Here is a 27781-nt window from a genome sequence, read left to right as displayed (position 1 = left end):
CTCTCACTACCACGCATAGTACTCACTCAGTCTCCTCTCTTACTCCTCTGTCTTCCCCTTCCATCCCATTAGCCCTTCTAGCTTGTTCCACCTACATGTGGAACATCTGTTTTATATCTTTTTTGAGTTTAGTGCAATATTTGTAAATAAGATTTAGGTGTACGAGTTTATAACAGTATCTGTTTGGGCGTAGTACTATCTGTATGTACATCTTACCTGTATTCCTAGCCTCTAGCTAGATATTATGTCTGTTCATTACTATGTTTCATATTGTATGTATAGTTAATGTTTGCTGCAGTATGTATTATTTGCTATTGTATGTATATTCAATTGTTCTACATGTACTCTGCTGCTCATTTATTGTTCTGTGGAGCTTTTCTCCCTGGGCCTCCACTGAAAAAGGACCGGTGTCCAGTTGGAATTTCGCAGTAAACAAATGTAAGTAAACAAATGTTTTAATTAAAAAGAGTTTATCTTCATTCTGTGCGGAGTCTGCATGTCCTCCCTGCAGTCGAGTGAACTTTAAAAGACATGTAGGTAGGTGCGTGTGTTTGTGTGTGTGTGTGCGTGCGTGTGTGTGTGTGTGTGTGTGTGTGTGTGTGTGTGTGTGTGTGTGTGTGTGTGTGTGAAGGTTGGGTGCCGGGCTGGCAACTCGACACCAGAAAAATTCACTGCCAATCAATAGCGGACCGGTGATCCGCTGTTGCAACCCCTAACTGGGAAAAGCCAAAAGTCTTTTATCTTCATAATATGATCACAAAGTCATTAAAATGAGACAAAATATGTTCAATATTGTAGAAGTTCCTAGTTTTGGAAGACCTATTAAATTAATGAATTTCGTCCAGAATATAAACACCCAAGATGAGCAAAATGCCTGCCATTTGTTCATGAATGGGATATTGTGCAAAAAAGACTTGCTGATTGGCCCATGTCCATAAGAGTAAGAAAACCTGATATAATGTTTCATCACCAAGGATGATCGAAATGCCATTTCTTCAAGAATGGGATGTAGTACGTAACAGATTTGTAGACTGGTCTGTGGTCACTATAGTATGAAGAACTGCTATACTGTTTCATAATGCAAAATATTAACAGAACATAGACTGTTATATTTTAAAAGTGTGCCGTGGATAATTAATTTTTCCCCTTTATTTATACTATTTAAGTCCTAATGAGTTATGGTTGGGAAGCCTGTGATTTGTTGTGTCCTGCCTTGTCAGGCATTGAAATGTGAAAGCAGAAAGATAGCCTTTGTTTCTTACTTACTTCTGTCAATGTATCAGTGCATTGACACTGGCTAGGTAGTAGATTGTGCACCTATCTGTGGTTCTCTTACCTTGAAGAAGGGACCTAAAGGTGAATTTTATTAGGTCCACATTCTCCATCTACTACAAGTTTCTGTGAACTCAAAATTAGTACATATAAAGATCTCAGATGTGAGGGCTTCCATCCTTGTTGGGAGGTGCAGAAAGGGCCTTGTGCAAAAAAAAATTCTTTGTGTTTTTATGACTTGGATAGTGTTGCTGTTTTGAGATAGTTGTCGTTCAGGGGTTTAGACCTTTTACTTTCTAGTAATCACATGTCGTTTAAATGGCACATGATTATCCTCAGTGAAGCTATAATGGCTGAAAGCTATGGAATGACAAGGAAGATAAAAACCTTCACAAGTGTGGGTGGTATTGCATTCTCAAACTCTGATTGTTTTGTGATCTATTATTTGCAGTGGGGGAGGGGTATTACAGTTTCAGTGCATCATTTAAGTGCTGTCTGTAGATCTGAGCAGTCCAAATGCATTACTGAACTTTTGCTCTTTTTTAAAGGGGGGGGGGGGTTGAGGTCCATTCTTACTATAGCACTGAAACCTGTGTTCTAGCTGTGAAGTCCTGTTGTGTTTTCACTGCAATGCTGAAGTTTTATTGTCGCTATAGATTTGTGCATCATTAAGCTTTAAAAGTCTACTGTAGGTGTGGTGAGCTGTTTATGTAGAGTTAAAAGAGTCACCACTTTTATCTCATCATTCACTGATCTTATGCTGTGTTTGTGGAGTCCTGCTACATTCTGAATTCATCTTGACTCAATGACATGGTTTCAGGGAGAGGGTCCTGCTAGGTTCTGAATGCATTGCTTAAGTCCCTGTTCTGTTTGTGAGTGGGCTGTGCTGTATTTTGCTACTTTTTTGAAACCTTACTTTTACATATGAATGGCCCTCCTACCTTTTCATTGTCTCACCATATCCATTATGTTAGTGTAAGGGTGGCATTGCTTCATTTGCACCTTTGAAGCTTTGCTGTATTGAAGCCTTATTGTAAGTCTGCCTGTTGGGGAGAGGGGTGGCTGTCAGTGTGAGGGGTCCTTCTGAATCTTCATTATTTTATTGAAACATTGTTTGTATGGGGACTGCACATTTGCTGCTTAATTGAAGTAGCTGGTTAGAGTATTAGGGATTCTGCTTCATTCTCCTTGCATCACTTAAGCCCCTTCATGTTTAAGGTGCAGTTTAAATGTCATTGCAAGGACCATGGGAGGTGTCACATACATGGTGTCTACATGCTATAGTTTATAGTGATATTTCAGTGACTGTAAGCTTCACTGATAGTGAATACTGAATACTGTACATCAGGTTTTAAGATGGACCAGGTTGTTCATAAACATAATGTACTGTTGCATAAGCCTGTCTACTCGAGCTGTTCATTACACTGCTTTTCATTACCATGATTCATAGAATGGATTGTGGTCATGTTAGGGTAGCCTGATAGCACTACATAGCACATTAAGAAACAGCTGTTGAGTGCTTTTTGCTGTGTTTGGCATGCCTTATTAAGTAACTATTGCTGTGATATGTATGATATCATGTCACACAATGATTCATAAATCATTTTCACAGTGGAGCTAGGGTCATTACCATAATATGGTAATGATGGGTTTTAGTGCGGCACTATCCATTTTTGGAGGTATCCAGATTAAACTTGGATTGAAACAAAAAGTTAATTCAGTGCTGTCACAGCATTATGTTTTAGTGCAGCTAACTGATACAGAGTGATAGATACAATAATCATCTGGTAGGAAACGACAAGAGCAGCACCAGTATTTAGTAGTACAAGTCGGCAGTCAGTAAGAAGAAAGAATGAAGTCAAGTTTTTAAAACGTTATCAGCTGTTTCATTTTACATTACTTTGCTAAAAATATTAAAAATATTCTAGGGAAAAAAAATCTTTTTTGAAGTTGCTTATCTTCCATAGAAATGCCTCTTACTTCCAGTCTTTTTGAACCAGTAGAAGCTATTTCAAGATTCTTATGCAGCATCCAGACAAAAGACCTGTTGTATGTGAACTATTTTTCTTTTCATTTGCAGTGCAATCTTGTTCAGTTAGGAAGGAGGATCTTACAGATGGGTTACGTATTCTGATCCCCAAAGAGGACAATCTTCTCTATGCTGCTTATGTAAAAACACTTCAGCCCCCTGACATGTAAGTAAAGAGTTCTTTGACTTACTGGTATATGTCGCACCTTGGATGCTTTATCTTTTTTCACCTTTTATATTGAGTGTTAGAACTATTGATGCTAGAGTTAAATCCACTTGACTGTATCATGTATGCTGTTTGCTGCTGAATAAGGAAATGAAAGGCAGACTCGGTAGTGACATTCTGTCACGACTACAAGTATGTGGACACTCCCATTCATTTTCATTTTTTTTTTATTTCATTTTGCTTAATGTTTTAAAGAATGAAATGTAAATCAGATGATTTCAAAGCAGCACAAAACTAATGCAGGCTCAAGCAGAGTGTGTGTGTGTGTGTGTGTGTGTGTGTGTGTGTGTGTGTGTGTGTGTGTGTGTGTGTGTGTGTGTGTGTGTGTGTGTGTGTGTGTGTGTACATTTATTTTTTTAATTTGTGCATTTATTCATCAGCTGCACACAGATTACTTGTATGATAAAAAGTCATAGCTGAGATATAATGGTTAATACAAATTCAGTGCATCTTTGAAACGTTGCTGTAGTTGTGAGGAATGAAATTCATATGTGTTGTGTGTAATGGGTAGGTTTGGTACTGTTGGAAATGCGCAGTGTGATTCATGAAAAAGTGAACCAGTACTGTATTTACACAGCCTACCTGTACCTCGCAAAAGCCTTCGATACAATACCCCACTCGGGCATTATAGATAAGCTCACCTGCTTAAATATAAACCCCTATGTCACTAGATGGTTTGCAAACTGGCTCAAGGACAGAACCCACATGGTTAAAATTGCTGGAGCCATGTCAGACTCCAAACCAGTTACAAGTGGCGTCCCACAAGGCTCAGTCCTGGGACCTCTCTTGTTCGGTATATATTTCTCGGAGGTACAGGCCAACACGGAAGGACTGTGGCTGACCATGTTTGCAGATGACTGCAAACTGGGCACCATAATCGACTCTCCAGCAGACACAAGCATCCTCCAAAAGGGCCTCATAGAAACAGACAACTGGTGCCAGAGCCATGGCCTCAAGCTAAACGCCAAAAAGTGTATAGTCATCCCCTTTGGCAAAAACAAAGTGCCCACAAATTACCACATAGGTGGTAATCCATTAAGTACAGAAGAAGTAATTAGGGACCTGGGGACCCAAGTTGATAGCAGTCTCTCATTTGACAACCATGTGGCCAAAGTGGTTAGAAAAACATTTTATATAGCGCACCTAATCATGAAGGGATTCACATCTAGATCAGGGGAGGTCATCGTGCCTCTTTACTCATCCCTCATCAGGCCCATAATTGAGTACAATGCCCCTTTTGTGATGTACCTTACCAGACACCTGCAGCAACTGGAAAGACCCCAAAAGTACTTCACCAAGAGGATCAAAGGGCTCAAACAGATGCCATATGCTGCCCGGTTAAAGAAACTCCAGCTCTACTCAGTGGCATACCGCCTGTTCAGGGGCGATCTGTGCCTGACGTATAAAGCCATGTCCAACCCGGAATTAATGGACATGCTGCACCTCAGAAAATCCAAATCCCATCGAGCTACGCTACCAAGAGACTTGAACCTCAGCACTGAAATAAATAGGACATGCTGGAGGGACAGATTCATAACCCAGAGGCTCCCTTCGCTCTGGAATAAAATCCCAGTCCAGGTTAGGCAGAGTCCCTCACTGACTCTCTTCAAGAGGAATCTTGATGAGTGGATGGGAGATCGTAGGTTTAACCCGGGTATCACTTCTGTGTCACTGTTAGACAGAGGCACAGTATACTAACCTCGAAAAAGGGCATAGCAAAATTAATTTAAAATGGGTGGCGAAAGCCAAACACATTCTGGCTAGGCTTATAAATGCCCTAGGGCAGATAGCCTAGTATGAACCTATGAACCTATTTAGTGTAACAGCAGATGAGGCCTGCATTTGTTGCACAAAAGGTGTAACTGTAATAATGGATTCACTTTGGGACATCGACGAACATATTATCAAACCGGAAAATCTCGAGACCAAAATACCATGACATCAGAATACCAAATGGCGGAGATTATACATGGTAAGGAAATGCTTGGCCAACTAACACCAAACTTCACGCCTGGGTAATGAAAACCTACCTAGGTAGGGAGCTATGCCCCCCCCCCAACTAAATATACCAGCTCCGGGATCACACTATAGTGGAGGACAGGGATTGTTGGCCTCGGAGTGGGTTCCAGTTGCCCAACCGTTTCATTACCATGTATAATCTCCGCCATTCGGTATTCCGATGTTACGATATTTTGGTCTCGAGATTTTCCGGTTCGGTAATATGGGCATCGATGTTCCAAAATTAATCCACAATAACACATGATGCAGTTCAGAGACAGCACTATGGAATAAAAAGACCATCCTGTAATACAGCATTGCAATGCAGCTGCAGCCATCGACTGGTGGGCATTACTTCTGCTAGCCAGGGGAAAAAAAAATACTGTATTGTCTTCTGGTGTGAGTATAAAGTCAGTCCAGCTGCAAGGCATTCCCCAAAAAGCACATAGCTTAGTAGAGAGATGATCATGCAGAGAACTGTGTACATATTGCTGTGGTCAGTTTATGGGTTAACATCCATATACCTGGCCATAGGGAAGGTTAAAACACAAGAAGAAGATAAAACATGAATGCCTCCCCCACTGTTGCTGGGATACTTTCCTAAAAAGGGCTGATGTTCATTGTAGTATTCACTGTTACTGTCCTCAAATTTGAGTGGTCCTACATGCAGGTAGTCCATTGCTGGCACAATTTCCAGCACTTTACCCTCTCACATGGCTTTGGCTGATGCACTTTCATGAAAGTTATATGTATGTTAGTGGTATAAAGGGATATCAGCTGATGCCATCATCAGATCTTTCTTGCCATGCGGTGTGCATAGTTGCATTCTTATTGCAGCACTCGGTCCATCAGTCAGCCTAATTCTGCCAGTCAGATAAATACCCCAGAGTGGATTTTTTTACCATTTCTATACTAGGTATTTGCTATACCTTGACCTAGAGTATGACTATTGTACTGCTTTCACCATGATGATGGTCCACAGTAGGCTTCAGTCTGTCCAGGAATTTGTTTACAAAAAAGGGATATGTGCCTGGTTCCAAGCTGCAGTGACAATTCTCCAAAGCCTCTGAGACCTACCCATCTAAGAAAAAGCATTCTGAGCATCTCTGATGACTCTACTTTCTCTTGGTCTTGTGGCACTGCATTTAGAGAGGTGCTTTTGCAGCCCCTGTCTGCAAAGTCTTTTTTTGGCCAAGGTCTCTGGAGGGACCATGCTGCAGGTGGTAATGGCATAATTTTTTATGCAACCACCAGGACCAATATACCTGATATGTCTCATGAGACCAAAGGCTCTTCAGTTTTGGAGGTCCAATTTTGTTCTTAGGACAGGATCCCACTATACTTGAAAGTAAAGAGGTTCCTTGTAACTGCATTGCTGTTTCAGTTCAACATCAATGACGTGAGGCCTCCAGGGCATCTGTTCCTAAAGCTGTTAGACACAAAGCACTAAAGCACAAATTGGTGCCTGCCAGCCACCATGGCCTAGGCTGGACAGTGCCTTTTCCCATTCCACTTCCTAGGCTTTTGCCATTTCCTTAGCTGAGCTGAACAAGTACTTTATCTCTTTATTGAAGAGTAAGAAGCCAAACTTGGGTATACCAGAGGTGTCTAGGGTCCCTTCGAAAAAGAGATGGTGAATCCTCTGCAAGAGCACTCTGATACCCATGACTCAGAAGCTGATAAGCTAACATATGTGGGCTGTATTTCATCCACTGAGAACTATGATTCTGACACCAAAGACACCCTATTCTCTGCCCTTACCTATGGACTTGTTTGAACCTAGACCTCTAGCTGTCCTTCCAGTTTTAAATGATTTGGAAGATGTGTTCAGTAATGCATCTCTTGAGCCTGCTGCCTAATCCTTGCTCGTTGGAAGCCTGGTCAGTTCTACATAGTGAATAATTCCCATAAATATCTTTATAGAAACCCCTTGGCTGATCCTGGTATGGTGTCTCTCGACTTCAGCAAAGGAGCTACCTTGACTCCCACTAGAAATCATATTCACGATGATAAGGAGATTAGAGAGCTCAACATATGTGATAAAAAGCTGTACACCTGAGCTACCCATTCCTTCCTAGCCTTAAACTACCAGTCCTGCATGCTTAATTGCCAGCACTCCCTCTTAGAGAAGATGAGGGCTAAGGAGGAAGATGTTAAGACAAGGATCTATAGTAAAAAAATGCTGGACCTATGTCACCTCTCTGTCTAGAAGAAATGTGGCTATGACAACTCGAGAACACTACTAATAATGCAAGATACCCAAGTAACAAAAGAGAAGTTGCTAGGGATGGGGCTGGATTCTAAGAAACATTTTGATAGGGCAGAATGCAAATTTTTGTTAAAGTTATGTGAAGTGTGGGCATTCCAGACAGTTTATCAGGGTTTAGTAGTAGAATGCATAAGGAGGCTGTAGTAAGTTACATCGAAGAGTTTGGGTTAAACTGAAAAAATTTATGTGTAGTATGGGGATCTACATCGGTTTATCAAACAGCCACATTGTTGAGACCCATATGGTCAAGACCATATGACTGACAATGCAGTTAATCAAAAAATTGACATACATCCACACAACACCTGGCAACAACACAGTGTCTTTGCAGGGGGAAAGCTCCCCTGCTAATTATTTCTAACAACTCCAACATTGCACTGCAGTGGGAAAATGGAGAGATTCCCCCAATCCTCACTGTGCCACGATGTTAGTCAGAACGTTTTGACAAACCAAATTGTCAGCCATATGGGTTTTGACAATTTGGTCCTTTGACCAAGTGACATAGACCCATATATTTATTTATTTATTGCCATTTGTTTACTGGGAAAATCCAACTGGGCACAAGTGTCCTTTTTCAGTTGTGGCCGGGGAGAAAACCTCCATATTTAATGCAATCAATATTTACAATAACAAATTTTATAATGCAGTTTCAGTGGATACATAACATAGTAGTCAGTTTAATAAAATTTGTATTGATCACAAACATTAAATTTGCAAGCCTTGTACTGAGACTTTACAGCTAGAGGAGTGGTATATAAGATAGATAGATGTAATTTAAGAAATACAATAGACTGAGATATTAGAAGAGATATGCAAATTTGAGTGTTGACAGAGAAGTAATGATAAAATAGTAATTTATTAGTGCTAATTAGAAGTAGGCATAGTAGTTTTAAGAAGTACAATAACGTGAGGTGTTAGATGGGGATAAGCAGGTTATGTTATTTAGCTCTGTAAGAGGAGTAATTAGAGAGGTGATGAAGGCTGTTAGAGAGCTGTGTCCCAGATGAGGAGCAGTGACAACGCCAGGTAGCAGAGAGGAAGTCTTTTAGTAATGGTGTGAAAAGATAAGGGTGCGTAATGTGGAAGGAGAAGTGAGCGAGTTTGTCCTTGTTTATCCTAACACTGTCAAAGGATGTAGGAAGGCTAGGAATCTCATATCTAGATAGGTGGTTATGATAAAGGAGATGATGAGTGTAAAAATGACTTTGCATCTGATAGCAGTTAGTGAGATTGGAAGAATAGAAGGGAGAGAGGATTTGTAGTATCCAACATTGCAAGCAATTGAAAAATTGACTCAGAACAGAAAAGAAAAACAGAAGGTGTGAATTTTAATCCCTGTAGGTGAAGAGTTAATAAACATAATTAATCAGAACAGTTTTTGAAAATGAGGAAGAAGGGGTACCACATTGAAATATTGGTGTAAATGAGTGGGAAGGGGCATACTTAAGGAATGGGGAGGTAATCAGGCAACAGTTTGACTTGGCTCAAGAGGATGGGGAAGATGTTAAGCCATTAATTTGGGAAGCTCAGAAGATGAATGCAATGAATTTAGAAGATGGGGATTAGCTGAGTTTAGGGAAAGAGTCAGCAGACACAAGGGGGGAAACTTCAACAAAGAAGTTGATAGGTGTAGATCAGTGTGTGTATATGTGTCTTTAAGAAGCTGTCTAAGGGCTTGCACAAGTCTGCAAATACTGAGCACATGTGAGCCTGACAGCCATTTTGTAGTACGCTGTTGAGATGTAAGCATGTATGTCTGTAAGGTCTGTCTCTTAATCAGTTCATTTATATTTTATGATGCTGCTATCCATCCTGATGTGTTTCTATGTAGTAAAGCATCTAAACGAATTACCCTGCCTGTTCGTCATCTATGTTAAAGAGGAATGAGTGACAGTAGGCTTGGGATACTAAGTGTTGCAGGGAATGAGAAGGGTTGCGGTAAGTAGACTGTGGGCTAGCTAGACCCAAATCTTGGATGTACCATGTTTGGAAGTGCTTTGATGTAACGCTTGTCAGTTGATAAAACAGTTCACAAAAGCTAGGAGATTTAGTAAATTTGCATGGCTTTGTTTGCATAGGTACTTATATACCTTTGACACTTTCACAGATAAACCCAAATGTTTCAAGAACAGATTGCAAAATGTCGGAGGTGCGAAGAAGTGGACAGAAGTAGATGGTAGCACATTTTGTGGGATTGTCAGATGTTGAATGGATATCTTTTGGAAGGTAGAGCAGATACTTAGTGATGAGCTACATTTTAAATATTGAATTGCATATTATAGGGGTAGAAAGAGAAAAAGAGAGACTAAGGTATAAATAGCATTTAGTGTATATAGAAAAAATTACAAAAATGATTACTAGAAACTAGAAGAAGAAGGAGCCACCAGAATTACAAGAGTTAAGAGTTGATTTGGCAGGTGGCTTTTGTAGAGCAACTATTTTGCAAAGTGGGCTGTGTGGTTAAATTACATGGAAACTTTGAGTGAGGAAAGAGGGGAGGGTGAAGAGGTAGGAGAGTGAAGTGAAATGAAATGGGGCTCATTGGGTCTTTCAATGAAAATAAAGGCAGACTGCGGTTTTCTAGCTGCACTTGTTCAATGAAATTTGAATTGGAATTTCTCTAAATTAGGGTAGACAGAAAAGAAGGGATTGGGTAATCCAGGTGACTGGCTGGATTTACTGGGGAAGCAGAGCCAACTAAAATTTGTTATGAAGAGGTGGGTGGCACAACTTGTAAGACACTTTCACACGAGTGATTATTTAAAGATTAGTGGGCGAAATATTTGTAAGTATTTATGCAAAGGTCTGGTAATTGTAGTAGGTCAAAAAGGTTGGAGATATTTTTTTTAGTTGTTAAATATTTGTTGAAGAATAAACTCTTTGTATTTTGTACATTGAGACTAAATAAAGTGCGATAAACTTAAAAGAAAAATAAAATAAAGTGAGCGTAGGTTGATGTTCTTCATACCACATTGCTGCAGTCCTAACACTTGGGTAGTCCGCTGTCCCAGTCGGCCCGAATACCAAAGTATATGGCTGACGTCGGTCAAGGCGCATTAGTCTGACGTCAGGACATCAGGGTACAAATGCGCATGACCGACGTCATATCCTCAGTCTTTTTTGCCGCATGGTCCGATGCAGAAGCAGTTTTGCGAGTGCAGGTTGGCGTTCTGAAATTTTCTGAAGTCGGAGTTTCAGACCAAATCAAAGTTGGCTAAGTACCCCGTTGGGGAATATTTTGGTTTTTTCTTGCCTCAGTATTTAACCGGATGTCAGAAAAAGTGAATAACTGCATTTCTTGTGGGAAACAGATACCTCATAGGGATTACCATACCTTGTGTATACCTTGTTTAGGGCCTGAGCACGACGTTGTTGGATGTCGCTCTTGTGCTAGATTTAACAAACGCACTATAAAGAGAAGGTTAGACTGTGCCAGGTAAGTTTTGGGAAGCGTTGTAATTATAAAATGCCGTCGGATGCTCCGACGCCCGCTTCGTCCAAAAAGCGCAAGGACAAAGCAGTAAAGCCTAGGTTGGAAGAACCGTCAATCCCGGACGTCGGTTCTTTAGAAGGCTCAGTGGAGCCGGAGGTTCTGCCAGAAGTTTCTTTGGAGTCTCAGGGAGAGACTTTACTGTTACAAGATGTGTCTTCTCAGGAGGTAGGCCAGGCTGAAGGGGCTCCTCAGGTGGCTGTTCTCCCCTCTCTTCCTAAGGCGGTTAGGCCCTCCCCTTCTGTTTCCAAGGCTTCTTTGAGAGGCAGGCCAGGTTTATCTTCAGTGGGGGTCTCTCCTACTTCTTCAGGATCTTTGCCTAAGAAACATATGCTTAAAATGGCAGAAGATTTGATTACTATGATTAGAGGTTCTATGCCCCCTCCTGATAAGAGGCCTAGGGTGGAACCTGAGCTTGAGAGTTTTGAGCAGTGTTCGGAGGCTTCTGAGTCTTCGGCTGAAGACTTGCAGGAGTATCCTCCTTATTCTGATTCTGATGTGGATGATTCTACTCCTTCGGCTTCTCCTCCTGAGGATTTCTCTTTTTCAGAGACTCTTCATTCCATGAGGGAGCATTTTAAATGGGAAGGCCAAGATTTCTCTGATTCCAGGAAGAGGCTTAGGGAATTTTTGTTTTTACCCCAGCATAGGCCTTTAGCTATACCTCCTGTTCTGGATGTGGTGGAAGATGTTTTTGCAGAGGCTTCCCTGAACCCTGATTCTTTGCCTCCTGCCCCAGTTAAACCAGATAGATATTATAGGGTGCCTGAAGCTCATAAGTATCTTTTTAAGAGTCCTAGGGCAGACCCAGAAACTGTTTCTCAGGGGCCTAAAGGTGTTAAGGCTTCTGTTGTTAAAAATCCTGTTCCTCCTGATAAAGAGGCAAGGGCTTTGGATAGATGGGGAAAGAAAGTGTATACTTCTTCCACTTTAGCCATGAGGGCTTTGAATTGCCAGTTCCACATGTTAAAATATCAAAATTATCTCCTTTCACAATTGAAGTCTAAGGTGGATGCTCTGGCGGAAGGTATTGAGTGTAAAGAGTTGCAGGATTTAGTTCATGTGTCTGAACAGGTGGGTAAGCATTCCTTGCAATGTGGTTTTGATGCTGTGCAGGCCTCTTCGAGGGTGGCTGCCACTGGTTCTGTTCTTCGTAGGCACGCCTGGCTAAGGGATCAGAATTTAGCTGAGCATGTTAAGACAAGGATTTTGGATGCTCCGTTACAGTCTGACGTGTTGTTTGGTTCGCCTGTGGAAGCTGTTTTAAAGAAAATGGAGGACAAGGCTAAGTCTATGCAGACTGTTAAAGATTTTTTGCAGGTTCAGCCTCCAAGTTTAGTAGAAATTGGCCTACTAAGGGATGGACATATCCTGCTTATGATTCCCAGTCTAGGGGTAGGTCTAGACGTGGTAGGGGCAGAGCTCAAGGTTCTTTTAGGCCTAGAACAGGGAGTTCACCTGCTCAGTCTTCTGGTGAGGGCAGGGGTCAGTCCTTTGTAAACAGACCCAATGACCTGCCTTTTCAGCTGCCAGTGCTTTCGCCTGGCAGCACCTTTGGGAGGAAGGCTGGCACTTTTCAAAGAAAATTGGAGTTTAATTACCCAAGACAGATGGGTATTGGATATCATTCACCACGGTTACAGGTTTTATTTCCATACCTTGCCTCCTTTCAAAGGCATGCCAGACATTCCTCCTCTACAAAGAAAAGAGGCTCACAAGCAAATTTCGCTGTTACTCCAAATAGGGGCCATTCAGCCGGTTCCTGTGCCAGAAAGGGGCCTAGGATTTTATTCTCGCCTGTTCCTAGTACCAAAGAAGGGGAACACGTGGAGACCAATTTTGGATTTATCTATCCTCAACACTTATCTGGACATTCCCAAGTTCAAAATGTTGACGTTACAACAGCTTTTACCTCTGCTGGGCAAGGATCACTGGATGGTAACTTTAGATCTCAAGGAGGCTTACCTTCATGTACCTATCAGACTAAGTTGCAGGAAGTATCTGCGTTGAGCTGGGAATTCATTATCAGTTCTCTGCATTGCCCTTTGGCTTATCTACTGCCCAGAGTATTCACAAAGGTTCTGGCTCCAGTGATAGCTTACTTCAGGCTAAAAGGAATACAAATCTATCCTTACTTGGACGACTGCCTGATTCTGGCTCAAGAAAAGGAAGACCTTTACAGCATTTGGAATATGTGATAGCAGTGCTAAGATGCCTGGGGTATTCTGTGAACGAAATAAAGTCCAGTCTAGTACCCTCTCAAGACATGTGCTTTCTGGGTGTGAGACTGAATACAGCAACCCAGATGGCCTTTTTAACCCCGGACAAACAAAAGAATCTTTCCCTTTACTTCCATCAACTATCTCTTCAGTCCGGGCTGACTGCAAGGACAGTCCTTCAAGCCTTAGGGTTCATGGCATCTTGTATTCTGGTGCTTTCCAATGCCAAACTGCATATGAGGAAGCTGCAGTGGTATCTCAAAAATGTATGGACACAGCACTGCCAGGATTTGGACACTGTCATTCAAATAATACCTTGCATTCAAAAGGAATTTTTGTGGTGGGCTCAGGAATGTCACCTAAACAAGGGACTCTCTGTGACCCGGCCAGAGGCGAGTCAGATTCTAACGACAGATGCCTCAGACATAGCTTGGGGAGCTCATCTGAATGGAAAGTGGATACAAGACAAGTGGCCTGCCAGACTACAGCATCTACATATCAACATGAAGGAGATGTTAGCAGTCCAGTTTGCATTAATGGCTTTCAAGGAGTTACTTCTTCCAGGGCAGGTGTTGATTCTAACAGACAACACAACTGTCATGTGGTACATCAACAAACACATTCTTACCCTCTATGCAGGCAAGCAATGATTTTATGGGAGACTGCGCTCAGCTTGCAACTAACTCTTCAGGCAAGGTTTCTGCCGGGAGCACAGAACTCCTTAGCAGATGTGTTAAGCAGACAAATCATGGATCCCCACGAGTGGAAACTGGATCTTCATGTATTTCGGAAATTGACAGTGTCATGGGGAACTCCAGACATAGATCTGTTCGCTTCTCCACTAAACCACCAGCTGCCAAAGTTTTGCACAAAAAGGTTTCATCACACAGCTTGGAAAGTGGATGCTCTTTCTTTCAGTTGGACAAATCTTCATGTGTATGCCTTTCCACCTCTGCCTCTTCTCCCAAAGGTACTCCTAAAGGTCAGACAAGACAAGCCAAGGATGATTTTAATAGCTCCAGATTGGCCTCGGCAACACTGGTACCCATTACTGAGGAGTCTGGTAAGGAAGCCTCCATGGCCTTTACCTTTGATTCCACACCTATTGTCTCAGAGGGACGGTCATCTACTCAATGTCAAGCTTCACTCTCTTCATCTAACAGCCTGGCATATTCTGTTTTGAAACACAGCAGGTCTCAACTTCCTCAACAAGTTTTGAATGTGATTATGGAAGCCAGAAGACCTAGTACAAGGAAAGTGTACGCAGAAAAATGGAAGAGATTTTTATTTTGGAGTGCAGCAAAGAATTTGGAGGTTTCTGAGCCTAATTTGAGTGTGGCTCTTCAATATCTGACTGAGTTATTGGACAAAGGTTTGTCTTTCTCTTCCATTAAGATTCATGCTGCAGCAATTTCAGCTCACTATGATTGTGACCCACCATTGTTTTCTCATCCTTTGTTCAAGCAATTTCTTAGAGGGGCAAAGAATATAAGACCCCCGTGAGAGCTCCTACTCCTGCTTGGGATCTCAATTTTGTGTTGGAGAAACTTACTCTACAACCTTTTGAGCCTCATGCCACTGCTGAGTTGAAATATTTGTCATGGAAGACTGCTTTTTGTTGGCCATTACTTCTGCAAGAAGGGTTTCTGAATTGCAGGCCCTTATGGCGGTTGAGCCTTTTTGATTTTCCATAAGGATAGGGTATCATTACGTACTAATCCTTCCTTTATGCCTAAGGTGGTTTCTAGTGTGGCTTTGAACCAAACTATTCATTTGCCTACTTTTTATGCAGATCCCCAAAATAAGGGGGAAAAGATTTTGCACACTTTAGATGTACACAGGCAGTTGCGTTATTATTTAAGCAGGACTAAGGATTTTAGGCAGTCTCAACAGTTGTTTGTTTCTTTTGCTTTTGAGTTCTCAGGGCAAGTCTGTGTCAAAACAAACTATTTCTAAGTGGATTGGGTTTTGCATTGCATTTTGTTATTCCCATCATGGCAAGGAGATTCCAGCTGGGATTAGGCCTCATTCCACTAGGGCTACTGCCACTTCAACAGCATTTCTAAGGGGGGTGGCAACTAAGGATATTTTGGAGGCAGCTACTTGGAGTTCAGTGCATACTTTCTCTAAGCATTACCACCTTCCTCTCTACTCTAAATCTAGGGCTGGTTTTGCCACGGCTATTTTGCAGGGCATGTTGACAGCTCCTGCTTCTTTATGATTTGCCAGCCTCCCTTACCTCTGCTTTGGGATTCTACCCAAGTGTTAGGACTGCAGCAATGTGGTATGAAGAACATAGTACAGTTTTGTACCTACCATAAATGTAGATGTTCAAGATCCACATTGCTGCAGTCCAATTTACCCTCCCTCCTTCCCCTCTGTGTTTAGGGGTGGTTGTGTGGGTGGGGTTATACTCTTGTAAATTTGTATATATTGTATATATATATTTGGTGCAGGAGTGTTTGGTGTTTTTTGTTTTAGGCCTTATCTTTTTAGGGTCTTCTGACATCTGGGGCAAGAAAAGACTGAGGATATGACGTCGGTCATGCGCATTTGTACCCTGACGTCCTGACGTCAGACTAATGCGCCTTGACCGACGTCAGCCATATACTTTGGTATTCGGGCCGACTGGGACAGCGGACTACCCAAGTGTTAGGACTGCAGCAATGTGGATCTTCGAACATCTACATTTATGGTAGGTACAAAACTGTACTTTCTGAATCATACAAGGAAGGTCTGTACATTTACAGCCTCTTTCATTGCAGTGTTGGAAAAGTTACATGTAAAGAATACCTGCCTTCATATCCAGTCAAATTCCATAGGAGGCACTTGAAACTTCAAGTAAAGACTTCACTTCCTGTTTTTCTTTCTTTTGTTTCTTCTGTCTACAGCCCCAGAAATACTTATATTTAGCTCATAGGTTTTGTGTACTTGAGAAAATTATATGTAACCATCTATCTGAGGTTGTTAATATTCCATTCATCACTGATGGGTTCGGTTCCAAGCCCCTCGGAACCTTGTTGGCCTAATACCAAGCTCGTGTACACCAACAACTCTTGAGCTACACTGCTACCCACAATGCCCTTCTCCCTGTTACCTCATATCTTGTTTGCCACATAGCCATATAACAGCGTTTCACCGAGCTCTTAAGCTAAGTGGTATTTTTCTTGATATTTTCTGGATATTTGGATATTTCCTTTCTACTTCACTCATTTACAGTTATTTGTAACTTTCCTAACTAGCTCTACCCTTTGGGTAATTCTCTTTACCATCATTGGTACACCCACTCCTTACCCTTGTGGTATCTCTTGATACCATCGTTGGTATCTACTTTCCTTTTCTTTCCTTTCTAGCTGTTTTTTTGTTTAATATTCTAGTTAATTTGTGATTAGTGTGTTTGTGGAAATGCCTGATAAAAAAGGGACTTCAGGGTTTAAACTTTGTACCTCTTGCAATGGTAAACTCCTTAACAGCGACTCTCATGACGATTACATTTATTGTCTGGGGGTTTCTCATCTCTCTGTTAAACCCCCTTGTCAAATTTGCCAAAGTTTCAGTCAGCGGACACTGAATGAAAGAAAGAGTAAATTGATTTTAAAAGGCCTTCTTGCTTCTCCTTTCTCAGAGGCCTTTTCTGTGTCAAAGGTCTCAACCCCTCCAATGAAGGACAAGAAATGTCCCCACTCTGATCCCTCTTCACCAGCTTGGTGATAGGAGTAAGACACATAAACATAAGGCCCAAAAAACTTCCTCGGAGCATAGACTTGCTACTTCAACTCCGACTACTGCTGTTCCGAGCTTTGCTTCAGTTACTACTATGACTCAAGCCATGGATATTACCAGATCCTCGACGTCGGCTCCACCTTCGGCACCAACCCCCCCCCAGCTACGGCACCGACCTTGCCTTCCACTACAGCTATGGCACCGACTTTGCCTTTGACTACATCGAAAGCGGTTCCGACCTCTGCCACTTCTTTGGAACCAATGACATCGACTCCGAGCTCTTCTTCGGCACTGAGCCCTTTTACTACTCCGCTGATTTCTTTGCTACCTGTCTCCAAATTAGAGACCGGAACCGAACCCATCAGTGATGAATGGAAGATCATCATCAACACAGATGGAACATTATGGTAAGACATAACTTCTTTTTTCTTATCAGGATGATAGCTTGGTAGTGACCCAAACTCTGGAACACTAAGCATCAACAAACACTAATGAATGTAAATATAATTAATTGTCCGGGCATAGTCATAATTTTCAAGAAATCAAATCTCATTTCAGGTCAGAGACCAGCCTAGCCACAGTACTCGATTCAGCACAAGTGAAAGAGTTCCTAGCCTGAGAAAAGAGAGAGAAAATCACTTTTTCATAATGAAAATAATTCCCTTGTCACTCACATCCACAAGATGTTATGTTCGGGCTTGGGGCACATTCTGCATAATCCTTATTCTTCATACAAGGCTACTTGTGGTGTATCAGTGCTGTTAAGGAAGGGGTGTAGTCAGGGAATTACATTTTGTATTCACAAATGCTTATTGCTTCCCCTAACCCACCTGGCATTTAAAAAATGGTCACATTACTCAAGCTTTTCCTCCCCTCCCCCCAGCACTTAAGAGAATTTATGTGGTTATAGGCATAATATTGTTTAATAAAGCCCCAATGTTTCTAACTTATACTTAGAAAAAAAGTATACCTGTCAAGTACAAAAAGTATGCTGGCTACACCCTTGCTGTGAGGCCGTTATTCTGCAGTTATACTTCCTCATGCAAGGATACTTAAAGTATGTCAGGGCTCTTTGGTATCCTCATCCAAGGTTAGATGTAATAATGTCAGTACTCAGGGGGATAAGTGCAGCATGGTGGCATTTCTTCGTACAAAGTTTCAAATGAAAATGCTTCAATAGTTGGCAGTAAATGTCTGCAATCAGTGACAGCTTCTCCACAAACAACAGTTCTAGTACTGCAGTTAGCAAAGAAAAAATGTCTTTGTTTGGTAAATCCACACAGTTTTTCAGTGATGATATCACTGCTCCTTCATAATCCTCAGCCATTATTAACATCAGATCCAGTACATACGTTTGTCTTTACAGAGTTACTGATGTCCACAGACAGTAACTGTTCACATTGCTATAGAAGAGAAGAAAGCTGTTACAAGGCAATTTTCTGCCAGGCACTCTTCAGATCACTAATCTCTTCAGAAAGTACTGTCGTAATGCTGTATACTGAGAAGCAAAGGGGTACAACCTCTTAACTTTGTAAGGAAGCAGTGGTGATACGGTAGTAGACAATCCAACATAACTTATTTCTAATGGTAATATATCTTCTGTGAGAACAAGCTGTGTGGATGCTTTTTCTTAGCAGACAGATGTCCTGGCACAGGATGGTGTCTGAACTGCACGATCCTGAGATTTTGTTCATCTGGGGTATGCCAAAGTGTATTTAATCAAACCTCATCTTACTGTTCTAAGATTCTGCTTTCTAGGTCATCCTTCTCATTTATCTAAAAACAAAGAGCAAAACTGATCCTAATAGCCCAACCATAGTCGTTGCAACCATGGATCTGACTTCTTATGAAACTCAGGTGTCACCCACCTCTTCAAATCTGTCTAGACAGTATGTTACTAACTGCAGGACACAGTAATTCATCCCAGCGTGTTTAATTTTAGTTTAAAAAATCCTAATTGAAGCTTAAGCACCCACTATTAGAAAACAACACGTTCAGAAAACATTTAATAAATCATCAGAAAAGCAGGGTATATTTGCATGCAGTTGTCCAGTGTCTGTATTGCTAGACTGTTTTGACCATCTCTTCAAAGTCAGCCTAGCTTACTGTTCAGTTTAAGTAAGTGTGTGGAATTTCTAAGTGTTTTTTTACATTCCTTCAGGCAGCAGCTAATCCTACAGTCGGAAATTTCCTTAAAGGAAATTTTCACTTAAGACCTCCAAAAATGCAACTTTCTCCTTCTTGGAACTTGAACTTTAAGGTGGCAAATTAATCCTGCTTCTGTATGAACCCATATAGTCACTGGACACGAATACCTCTCCTAGAAATCTCTGTCTTGTTGGTGGCAGTTACTTCAGAGAGGAGAGTGTCTGAACTGTAAGCTTTGATGGCAGACCTCCATGTACTGTATTCCATAATGAGAAAGTGCCATTAAAATATTCTTACCTTTATGCCAAAGGTGGTATCTGCTGTATCCCAGAATTAGTTTGACTGCTAGTGCTCTATGCTGTTTGCCAACATTTATTATACATTCTAGGAGTTGTCAAACAAATAAGATGCTGTACTAGAATGACTTCTTGCTTCAGAAAGTTTGATTATAGCATTGTTCAAGAAAGAGAAAGGGAAAGAGGACTTGTCTTTTACTAAGCAAACATTATCCAAGTGGCGAGTCATTGTATTGCCTTTTGTTTTGCTGAAGTCCACAAAAGCTGGAGCTATTTCAACAGTATCCTTTAAGATTGTCTCTACTTAACATGTTAAGAGTTTGAAGGATGGATTACTATGGGTGCATTGACTAGAAAATACAAGCTAGAAGCCCACTCAAGAGGTGGGGGCAGCTTTCTGCATGCCTGTGCTACAGGAGATCCTGTAAATGTTTGAAAACCAAAGGTTATCTGTTAACTGCTTGTGATTTTATATAAATGTGTTTACTGTCGTAGTGATCCTCTCTAAAGTAAATGCTGTTGTGTGACCATACCAAACAAAATAGTAGATTTTTGAGGAAGAGGTAGCTCTATCTGTCTTTTCACCTCTCAGGATAACTTAATACAGTACTGGTTTGTTTAGTAATTTTACTGTTGCTGTGTATGTATGTATGTATATATATATATATATCTGCATTATTAGCCCAAACTAATAGTTATACTGCATGTTGTCTACCATAAGAACATCTGCATGTAAGGGCTTTCTTGCCTTGAGGAACTAATTCACCTATGCAGTGGGATGAAAACAACTATAGAAAAATGGGTGACAGAACAGTTTGTCATATGACACATGGTTGTGAGCTAGTACATTGCATTTCATCTGTTAAAAAACACAGACTTAGCAAGTTGCGGTGACTGAATCACCAGGGAACAACCTTGCACACAAGTGTGCACCACCTCCACAAAGAATCACTTATTGTGTTACCACATACTGCTCAAAATATCATAATAAAAAAAAAAGTACGAGTAGTATATTCAAGAAGGGAAGCAAGCCCCCTGCACCCCATACCTCCTGTTTCTCATACTCTAATACTGCACAAATATGAAGAGGAAGCAATTGGTAGTATGAAGTACCATGTGTTTCTCCTCCTCCTTGCTTGCATGCATGATCTCCAAGTCAGTAAGAAGATAGTAAAATAGTACTGCTCACTGATCAGGACTTGTGATCTCTGGTGGTAGTGCTCAGCAAGAAGAGAGTTCAGTGTGATCTGTTGTTTTTTACTGATCATGTCTGCCATGAGATGTCACATTTGTGGAAACTGGCTGCACCAGTGAGAAAGCCCATGATTAATGAGTTGCAATGACCTATTTTTGAAGATTTACTTTCATGAAATGTACACATACTCAGCTGCACTTTCTTTTCATCATTGTGGTTCTCTGCCAGTAATGGATTCTAATTCATTTCCATTTTTTCAGTAATTATTTCTATTGTTTTTGTTTTTTTTTAAACGCATTGGTATATCACTTATAAACCAGTATGTACTACTGTTATTTTCTACCCTATTTGTGTTTTCTTAGACAAGAAGACATACAAAACCAGATTATACTATTGATAGTATTTTAGTTGTTGTTTGTCTTTCGGCTTTTCCTGGTTAGGGGTTGCCACAGCGGAACTCCAGTCCGCTAATGATTGGCAGTTAGTTTTTATGGTGTCGAGTTGCCAGCCCGACGCCCAACCTTCAATGAAGGCAAGCCCATTCAACGCATGTCTTTCGAACGCCCACTCGACCGCGGGGAGGACATGCAGACTCCACACAGAAGGCACTCCCAACCCAAGCCGAGAATTGAACGGGAGAACCTCTTGCTGTGAGGTAACAATGCTACCGCTGCACCACCGCGGAAGATTGATAGTATTTTATTGATAGTATTTTAGTAATGTACGGCATCTGTGCAGGGCTGCAGAGGAAGTTCCACTTTAAACATAAGCTGTTTGAATTTTTGTCAGACAGAATAACTCAGAAGTATGAAACATTACTTGAACGTGTTACAGTGAGTTGGCAAATCTGTTTACTGCACTCACATCAAAGGATTTGTAATGTAAACAAGACTAAAGTGTATGGTCATTTGGCATTGGGTCATTGGGCTTGAATCTGATTTGCAGCAGTATTTAAAAGCTTGCAGCCCCTCATGTTCAGGAGTATTTGACATTGTGAGAGTTATATATTTAAAATGCTTAGTTTTGCTTTTTCTATTCATCTAGAGTTGAATTAAATGAGCCCAAAAAGAAAGAAGAGTAGATAAAGCAAATTCATAGACGTGAAAACCCATGTCCTTTTTCATATACTTAAAATAAGATATTAATGACTGCTGTTTCACTGAAGTAATGCCATGGTGCAGTGGGCAAACTGCTCACCTGAATTAGATATCAATAACAAGACAGCAATGTGCAGCTGTATAAAGCCAGAAATAAAGAATAAAAAAAGCTTCAGCTCCTACGGTTAGTTTTGTATACTAGGTCTGTCCCCAACAGGTAGCAGAGGGTAACAGGAGCAGCACACAGCTGATGCTTAGAAATTAACTCACAAAATCTCCCTGTCTTTTGCCACCTTCCTACTACTTGCATTTTTTTCTGTTTCCAGTTATCCTTTCCAAACTTTGGCACCGTTTATTAATGTGTCCCTCATGTTTTCATTTTAGGCACCGTTTATTAATGTGTCCCTCATGTTTTCATTTTAGGCACTAATCAGTATACAGTACATGGTTCATAAGAAATAAACAGCAGTGCACATCAGAATATGTATGTTCTATTCTGAAGCTAATGAAACATAACTTACATATACTGGAGAGTTGTTTATTTATTACAAATATTATATTTATCATCATATATTCAGTGTATTACTACAAGAATCATTAAGTAATTTCTATTTGTGTGTGTATATTGCAGTATAATTAAGCTGTACGAGCTGCAACGCCATTAGGAAACAGTATTGGTTCAAATGGGAGGAGTGTGTATGACGTAGTTCTTATTTAATCTATGTAGATGTTACTTGGTGTTGCTTTGTATTACTCTGATGAAGCCTTTGGTGTATTAAAGGTGAAAGCGCTTAGTAAGACCTTCGTTTCACAGTGGTTTTATTTATTTTATTTAATTTGGTGCCTTTTTGGTCTGTTCGTCAAAGTGACGTTCTGGTTAAGGGATTACATCCTGGTTTTCTTCCTAGTTTGGTCATGTTTCAGTTTATTGGCATGGTAAAGCTGCTCAAGCACCTGGCCTTTGTAAAGACCCTCCTAACCTCTCTAGGGTACACAATCAATGAAAAGAAATCCAAGCAGGTGCCTGCCCAAAGGATAATCTTCTTGGGAGCAAGTCTGAACACAGCATCCCAGATGGCATACCTTACACCAGAGAAGCACATTTTCTTGACAATCTACTTCTTTTAGCTAGCCACCAGGCCTCAGCTAACTGCAAGGAAGATCCTGCAACCTCTGGGGTTCGTGACATCTTGCATACTACTCATTTCGTATGCCAGACTGCATATGAGGAAACATCAATGGTACCTAAAGAGCCTTTGGTGTCAACACTCTCAAGACCTGGAAACTCTTCTACCTATCATTCCTTGCCTCAGAAAAGATTTTCTTTGGTGGGCAACAGCATGCTCCTTCAACAAGGGACTGCCTTTCTCCCCACCCCACCCCCGCCACTCAGACCCTCACCCCAGAAGCATCAGACTATGCTTGGGGTGCACACCTGGACGGCAGGTGCATACAGGGCCAATGGAGCTCACAGCAAATCCCTCTGCACATTAGTCAAAAAGAGGTGATGGCTGTGCAGCACACCTTGATAGCTTTCAAGCCCCTTCTCTCTCCAGGGGCTCTCCTGATCAAAACAGACAATCAACAAGCAGGGAGGGACTCACTCCTACCCTCTATGCAGGCTGACCTTGACCCTTTGGCACACAGCCTCTGCCATGCAACTACACCTGTTAGCACAATTCCTACCTGGCTCTATCAACTATCTGGCAGACCAGTTAAGCAGAAGTCTTCTGGACCCACACAAGTGGTAACTCAACAGAAGTACCTTCACCCTAATAACTCAGAAATGGGGAACCCCGAAGGTCAACCTGTCAACACCAACCATCAGCTCAGCAAATTCTGCACCAGGGAGCATCGCTGCATGGCTTGGAAAGTGGATGCCTTGTCCTTCCCCTGGGTCAATCTATCGGTCTATGCCTTTCGTCCCCTACCTCTCATCCCAAGGTTACTGCTCAAAATAAGGGAGGAAAAGCCAAGGACCATTCTTATAGCTCTAGACTGGCCCTGGCAACACTGGTACCCCCTGCTGCACAGCCTGTCCCCGCTGCCTCCATGGCATCTTCCTCAGATTCCAAACCTCCTGACCCAGAGGGAAGGGGAATTCATGCATCCCCAACTGCAGACACTCAATTTGGCGGCTTGGTTTATTCCCTAACCCCGAACCAATCTGCCAACCTCAGTAAACAGGTTCTGGATGTTATCCGTGAGGCCAGACGCCCTAACTCCAGAAAGTCTTATGCTGATAAATGGAAAAGGTTCTGCACCTGGATCCAGGCTAAGGGAGCCAGTACGGCGCAGCCCTCCCTCCCTCCCATTGTGGAATACTTAGCTGACCTACTACACAGTGGCCTCTGTTTCTGCTCTATAAAAATTCATGCCTCTGCTATTTCTGCTCATTTTTACACTTAGCAGCCCCTTTTCTCCCACCCTTTGGTCAAACAGTTCCTAAGAGGGGCTAGGAACTTGAGGCCACCCAGAAGGGCACCAACACCAGCTTGGGACCTTAACTTTGTATTGGAAAAGCTCACACTGTCCCCTTTCGAACCAGCTTCTTCTACAGAGCTAAATGTTTTCTCCTGGGAGACAGCATTCCTTCTCGCCATCACTTCAGCCAGAACAGTCTCTGAGCTGCAAGCGCTCATGGCTGTGGAACTCTTCATCATCTTCCATGCAGACAGGGTATCCCTCAGAACTAACCCATCCTTCTTGCCCAAGGTGATCTCCATCATTGCTCTCAACCAATCCATTCATTTGCTCACCTTTTTTCCTAATCCCCAGAACAAGGGGGAAATGATTCTTCACTCTCTACATGTGCACAAACAGCTCAGATTCTATCTAGACCAGACTAAATCCTTCAGAAAGTCTGGATCAATTGCTGGTTAGATTTGCTACAGGGGCAGAAGGCAAAGCCATCTCCAAGCAAACCATTTCCAAATGGATAGCACATTGCATCCATTTCTGCTACAAACAGCATGGAAAGCCTCCCCCAAGGGGGTCAGGGCACACTCCACCAGAGCAGCCTCCACCTCTACAACTTTCCTTGGAGGAGTCCCCACCAGGGACATCCTGGATGCTTCCATCTGGAGATCTGTTCACACTTTTACCAAGCATTACCACCTGCCTCTCTTCTCCAAATACAGGGCAGGGTTTGCCTCTGCAGTCTTGCAGGGTATCCTAGCCAGCCCCTAGTTTCCTTGACTGCCTCCACCCATTTCCTCAGCTTTGGGAATCAACCCAAATGTGATGACTGCAACAGTGAAACACGAATAACATAGTACAGTTGTGTACACTTACCATAAATGTAGATGTTCGAGTGTATTCACTGTTGCAGTCCTGGTTTCCCTCCCTCCCTCCTTTCTTCTCGTTCTCCTTTTATTACCATTCTTCCTTATTGTTCTCCTTTCCTTACAAAGGACATATTGGTATTTATTTTCCACTGGTGGGGTTCTTCCACCAGACCCTGGCCTCCTACTTGGGGGCTCCTGACAGGTTAGGGCAAGAAAAAACAATGTAATGGCGTCAGCTGCCTTACTTTATTCCACTGACGACCTGACATCAGTCCTCAAGCAACAGCAACCAACACAGAAATACTGAGTCTCTGGTATTCTGGCCAGCCGAGGGCTACCCTGGCAGGGATAACCCAAATGTGATGACTGCAACAGTGAATACACTTGAGCATCTACATTTATGGTAAGTGTAAGCAACTGTACTTTTTATGTATAGTGGTGTGTGTGAAGTGATACTTCCCCTCAACTGACATGCTTCAGAAAGTAAAAAGTAAACTCATGAGTGGATGCTTTTAAAGTAAGGTGCAGCTCAGAAATCTCTCACTGAGGAGTCACAATAATTAAAATCACATTTTGTGTAGCAGTTAGCACAGGATATGTGCTGCCATTGGCTCAGGAGAGCTTAAGTAAGCTTCTGTAGCACAAACATTTAATTTTGGGGTGGCAGTGGAAAGCTTATGTGCAGATTAAGACTGCCTTTTAAAACGCACAGTGCACTTGCTATTTAGTTATTTTTCAGTTTTTGATTAAAATGCAGGTAAAATAGTAATAGGAGTTGGTAACATTTTGCACTGTTTGGCAAGAAGTTACCCCTAGAAGCAAGGAAGTAACCCTTGCCTTGTACAAAATGATCAAGCTACACTTGGAGGACTGAATGCACTTCTAATGTTTATACCTGAGATTATTGATGTGGAGGGTACAATATTTAGTGTTAAACCATATGAGGAAGCATAGATACATATGCAGGTATTCAGCAGTGAACCTCAGGGTTAAACAGACTAAAAGGATTTTTTTTTTTTTGCATTATAGAAGCTGTGTTATAGAAGCAGGCTTACACTGAGTTGCTTATATTGCTAATACTTGTAAAAAAGAATTGCTTCAGCATTAATAGCACAAATTGGCAGTTACTTGTGTTGCTTATTAAACATAGAAGCAGTGTGTTTCAGTTTGAGTTGTATAAAGTGTTGTGCTTACTTAGATCACACAGCCTCCTAGAGAAGAAGTTAAACAATTTTTTTGTAGTTCAGTTTATATTTCCCTGTTCCACGAACCAGTGATGTCCATCCAAGTCTCCAGGAATGTCTTCATTCCATTCATTCTCCCTGTTTAAGAGAGAGGTACCAAGCTGAATTCTGCTTGACCCTATAGGCAGGCCTTCCCTCTCCAGGGAGAGAACAGCCTCACAGTCTTTATTCCCTGTGATGACCAGGTTCTATAGCCTGTAATCATTCTGACAATCCAAGGGATGTTGCCAACTCCTGATGGAAGCCTATAGATGGGCCCTCCCTCTTTAATGTGGTATTTGATCTGTTAGACGGGTGAGAGAAGAGTTGAAGCTCAAGCATCATATGTGCACCTAGGGTTTTTTTTAAGAAGGAATTTCCTAACTAGGTAGAGAACTTGTTGCATGCATCAAGGACCATGTCAGCTCACTCATGCCCCCCAAACCCCACTGTTACCTGAGCATTTAAGTACTCATGCTGTCTGTTACAAACATTTTGTTGTTGAGTAATAGTGATGCAAGCTTTGATGCTTTGTGGATCTCTGAATATAAGGGTTAGTATCAGACTGAAAAAGATGATTCAGAAGGGAGAACGAGTACTTGCTTCTGAATAATGTTGAGGATAACAGGAACACTCTTGACATAGTAAACAGTAGACTGCAAGTGGAGGCTAGTTTAAAGAGCACATGAGATAGAATATGAAGGAAGTAGAAGAAAGCCACAGGTAAGAAACATAGCAGTAAGAAGAATAGAAGGCTTGTAGCAATGATGGCTATTACAGCTGCATGCATCAGCTAGTATTATGTGGAATGCTGAGCTTTGACCAGTGTAAGTCCTCAAATGGATACAAGAACAACTGAAAAAAATGCTGCCTAACAAGAGCAAATAAAGTGAGCTAAACCAATAATTAAGATTTGCTGTTACTGTAATCTCATAAGTAAATGTATTCACCTGTACTTTATTGTACGTACTTCTCCAGAACACTTAATTAGGAATCAGGGATAGAGTCAGAATTAATTGGAAGCAAAGGTCCAGATAAGGGCTAATTTTTATGTCTTTATGCAGTTTGTGTGTAAGTTTGAATAACAAGAGGATTTTATTGAGTTTTCTCAGGAACAAGAAGTCTTTTATTGTAATATTTGGCACTGTTTAGACCGCATAAACCTGAATGTTTTTGTCAGAAAGTCACAAAGTTTCAAACGGACATAGCAAAACTCTTGACAAAGTCAGGGCAGTTGAGAGGTTTGGTACATTTGGCAGGCTCCATCTTGCATGTAGCAAGCCTTTGCTTTGGAGTTTGTGCTTAGAAA

At 41.6% G+C, this 27781-nt stretch overlaps 1 protein-coding gene across 1 annotated transcript in view; it reads left to right on the top strand.

Moving 5' to 3' along the window:
* BAHCC1 (BAH domain and coiled-coil containing 1) overlaps positions 1–27781 on the top strand; it is a 1784093-nt gene that overhangs the window by 1531549 nt on the left and 224763 nt on the right. Inside the window, exon 21 of the mRNA XM_044085068.1 lies at positions 3353–3467. Within this exon, the coding sequence (XP_043941003.1) occupies positions 3353–3467 (115 nt within the window). The remainder of the gene's footprint in view (positions 1–3352; positions 3468–27781) is intronic.

Source organism: Protopterus annectens, chromosome 10.part0 (genome assembly GCF_019279795.1).
Source record: "Protopterus annectens isolate FY-2018-M chromosome 10.part0, PAN1.0, whole genome shotgun sequence".
Taxonomy (NCBI): Eukaryota; Metazoa; Chordata; order Ceratodontiformes; family Protopteridae; genus Protopterus; species Protopterus annectens.
This window is presented reverse-complemented; position numbering and strand designations above follow the sequence as displayed.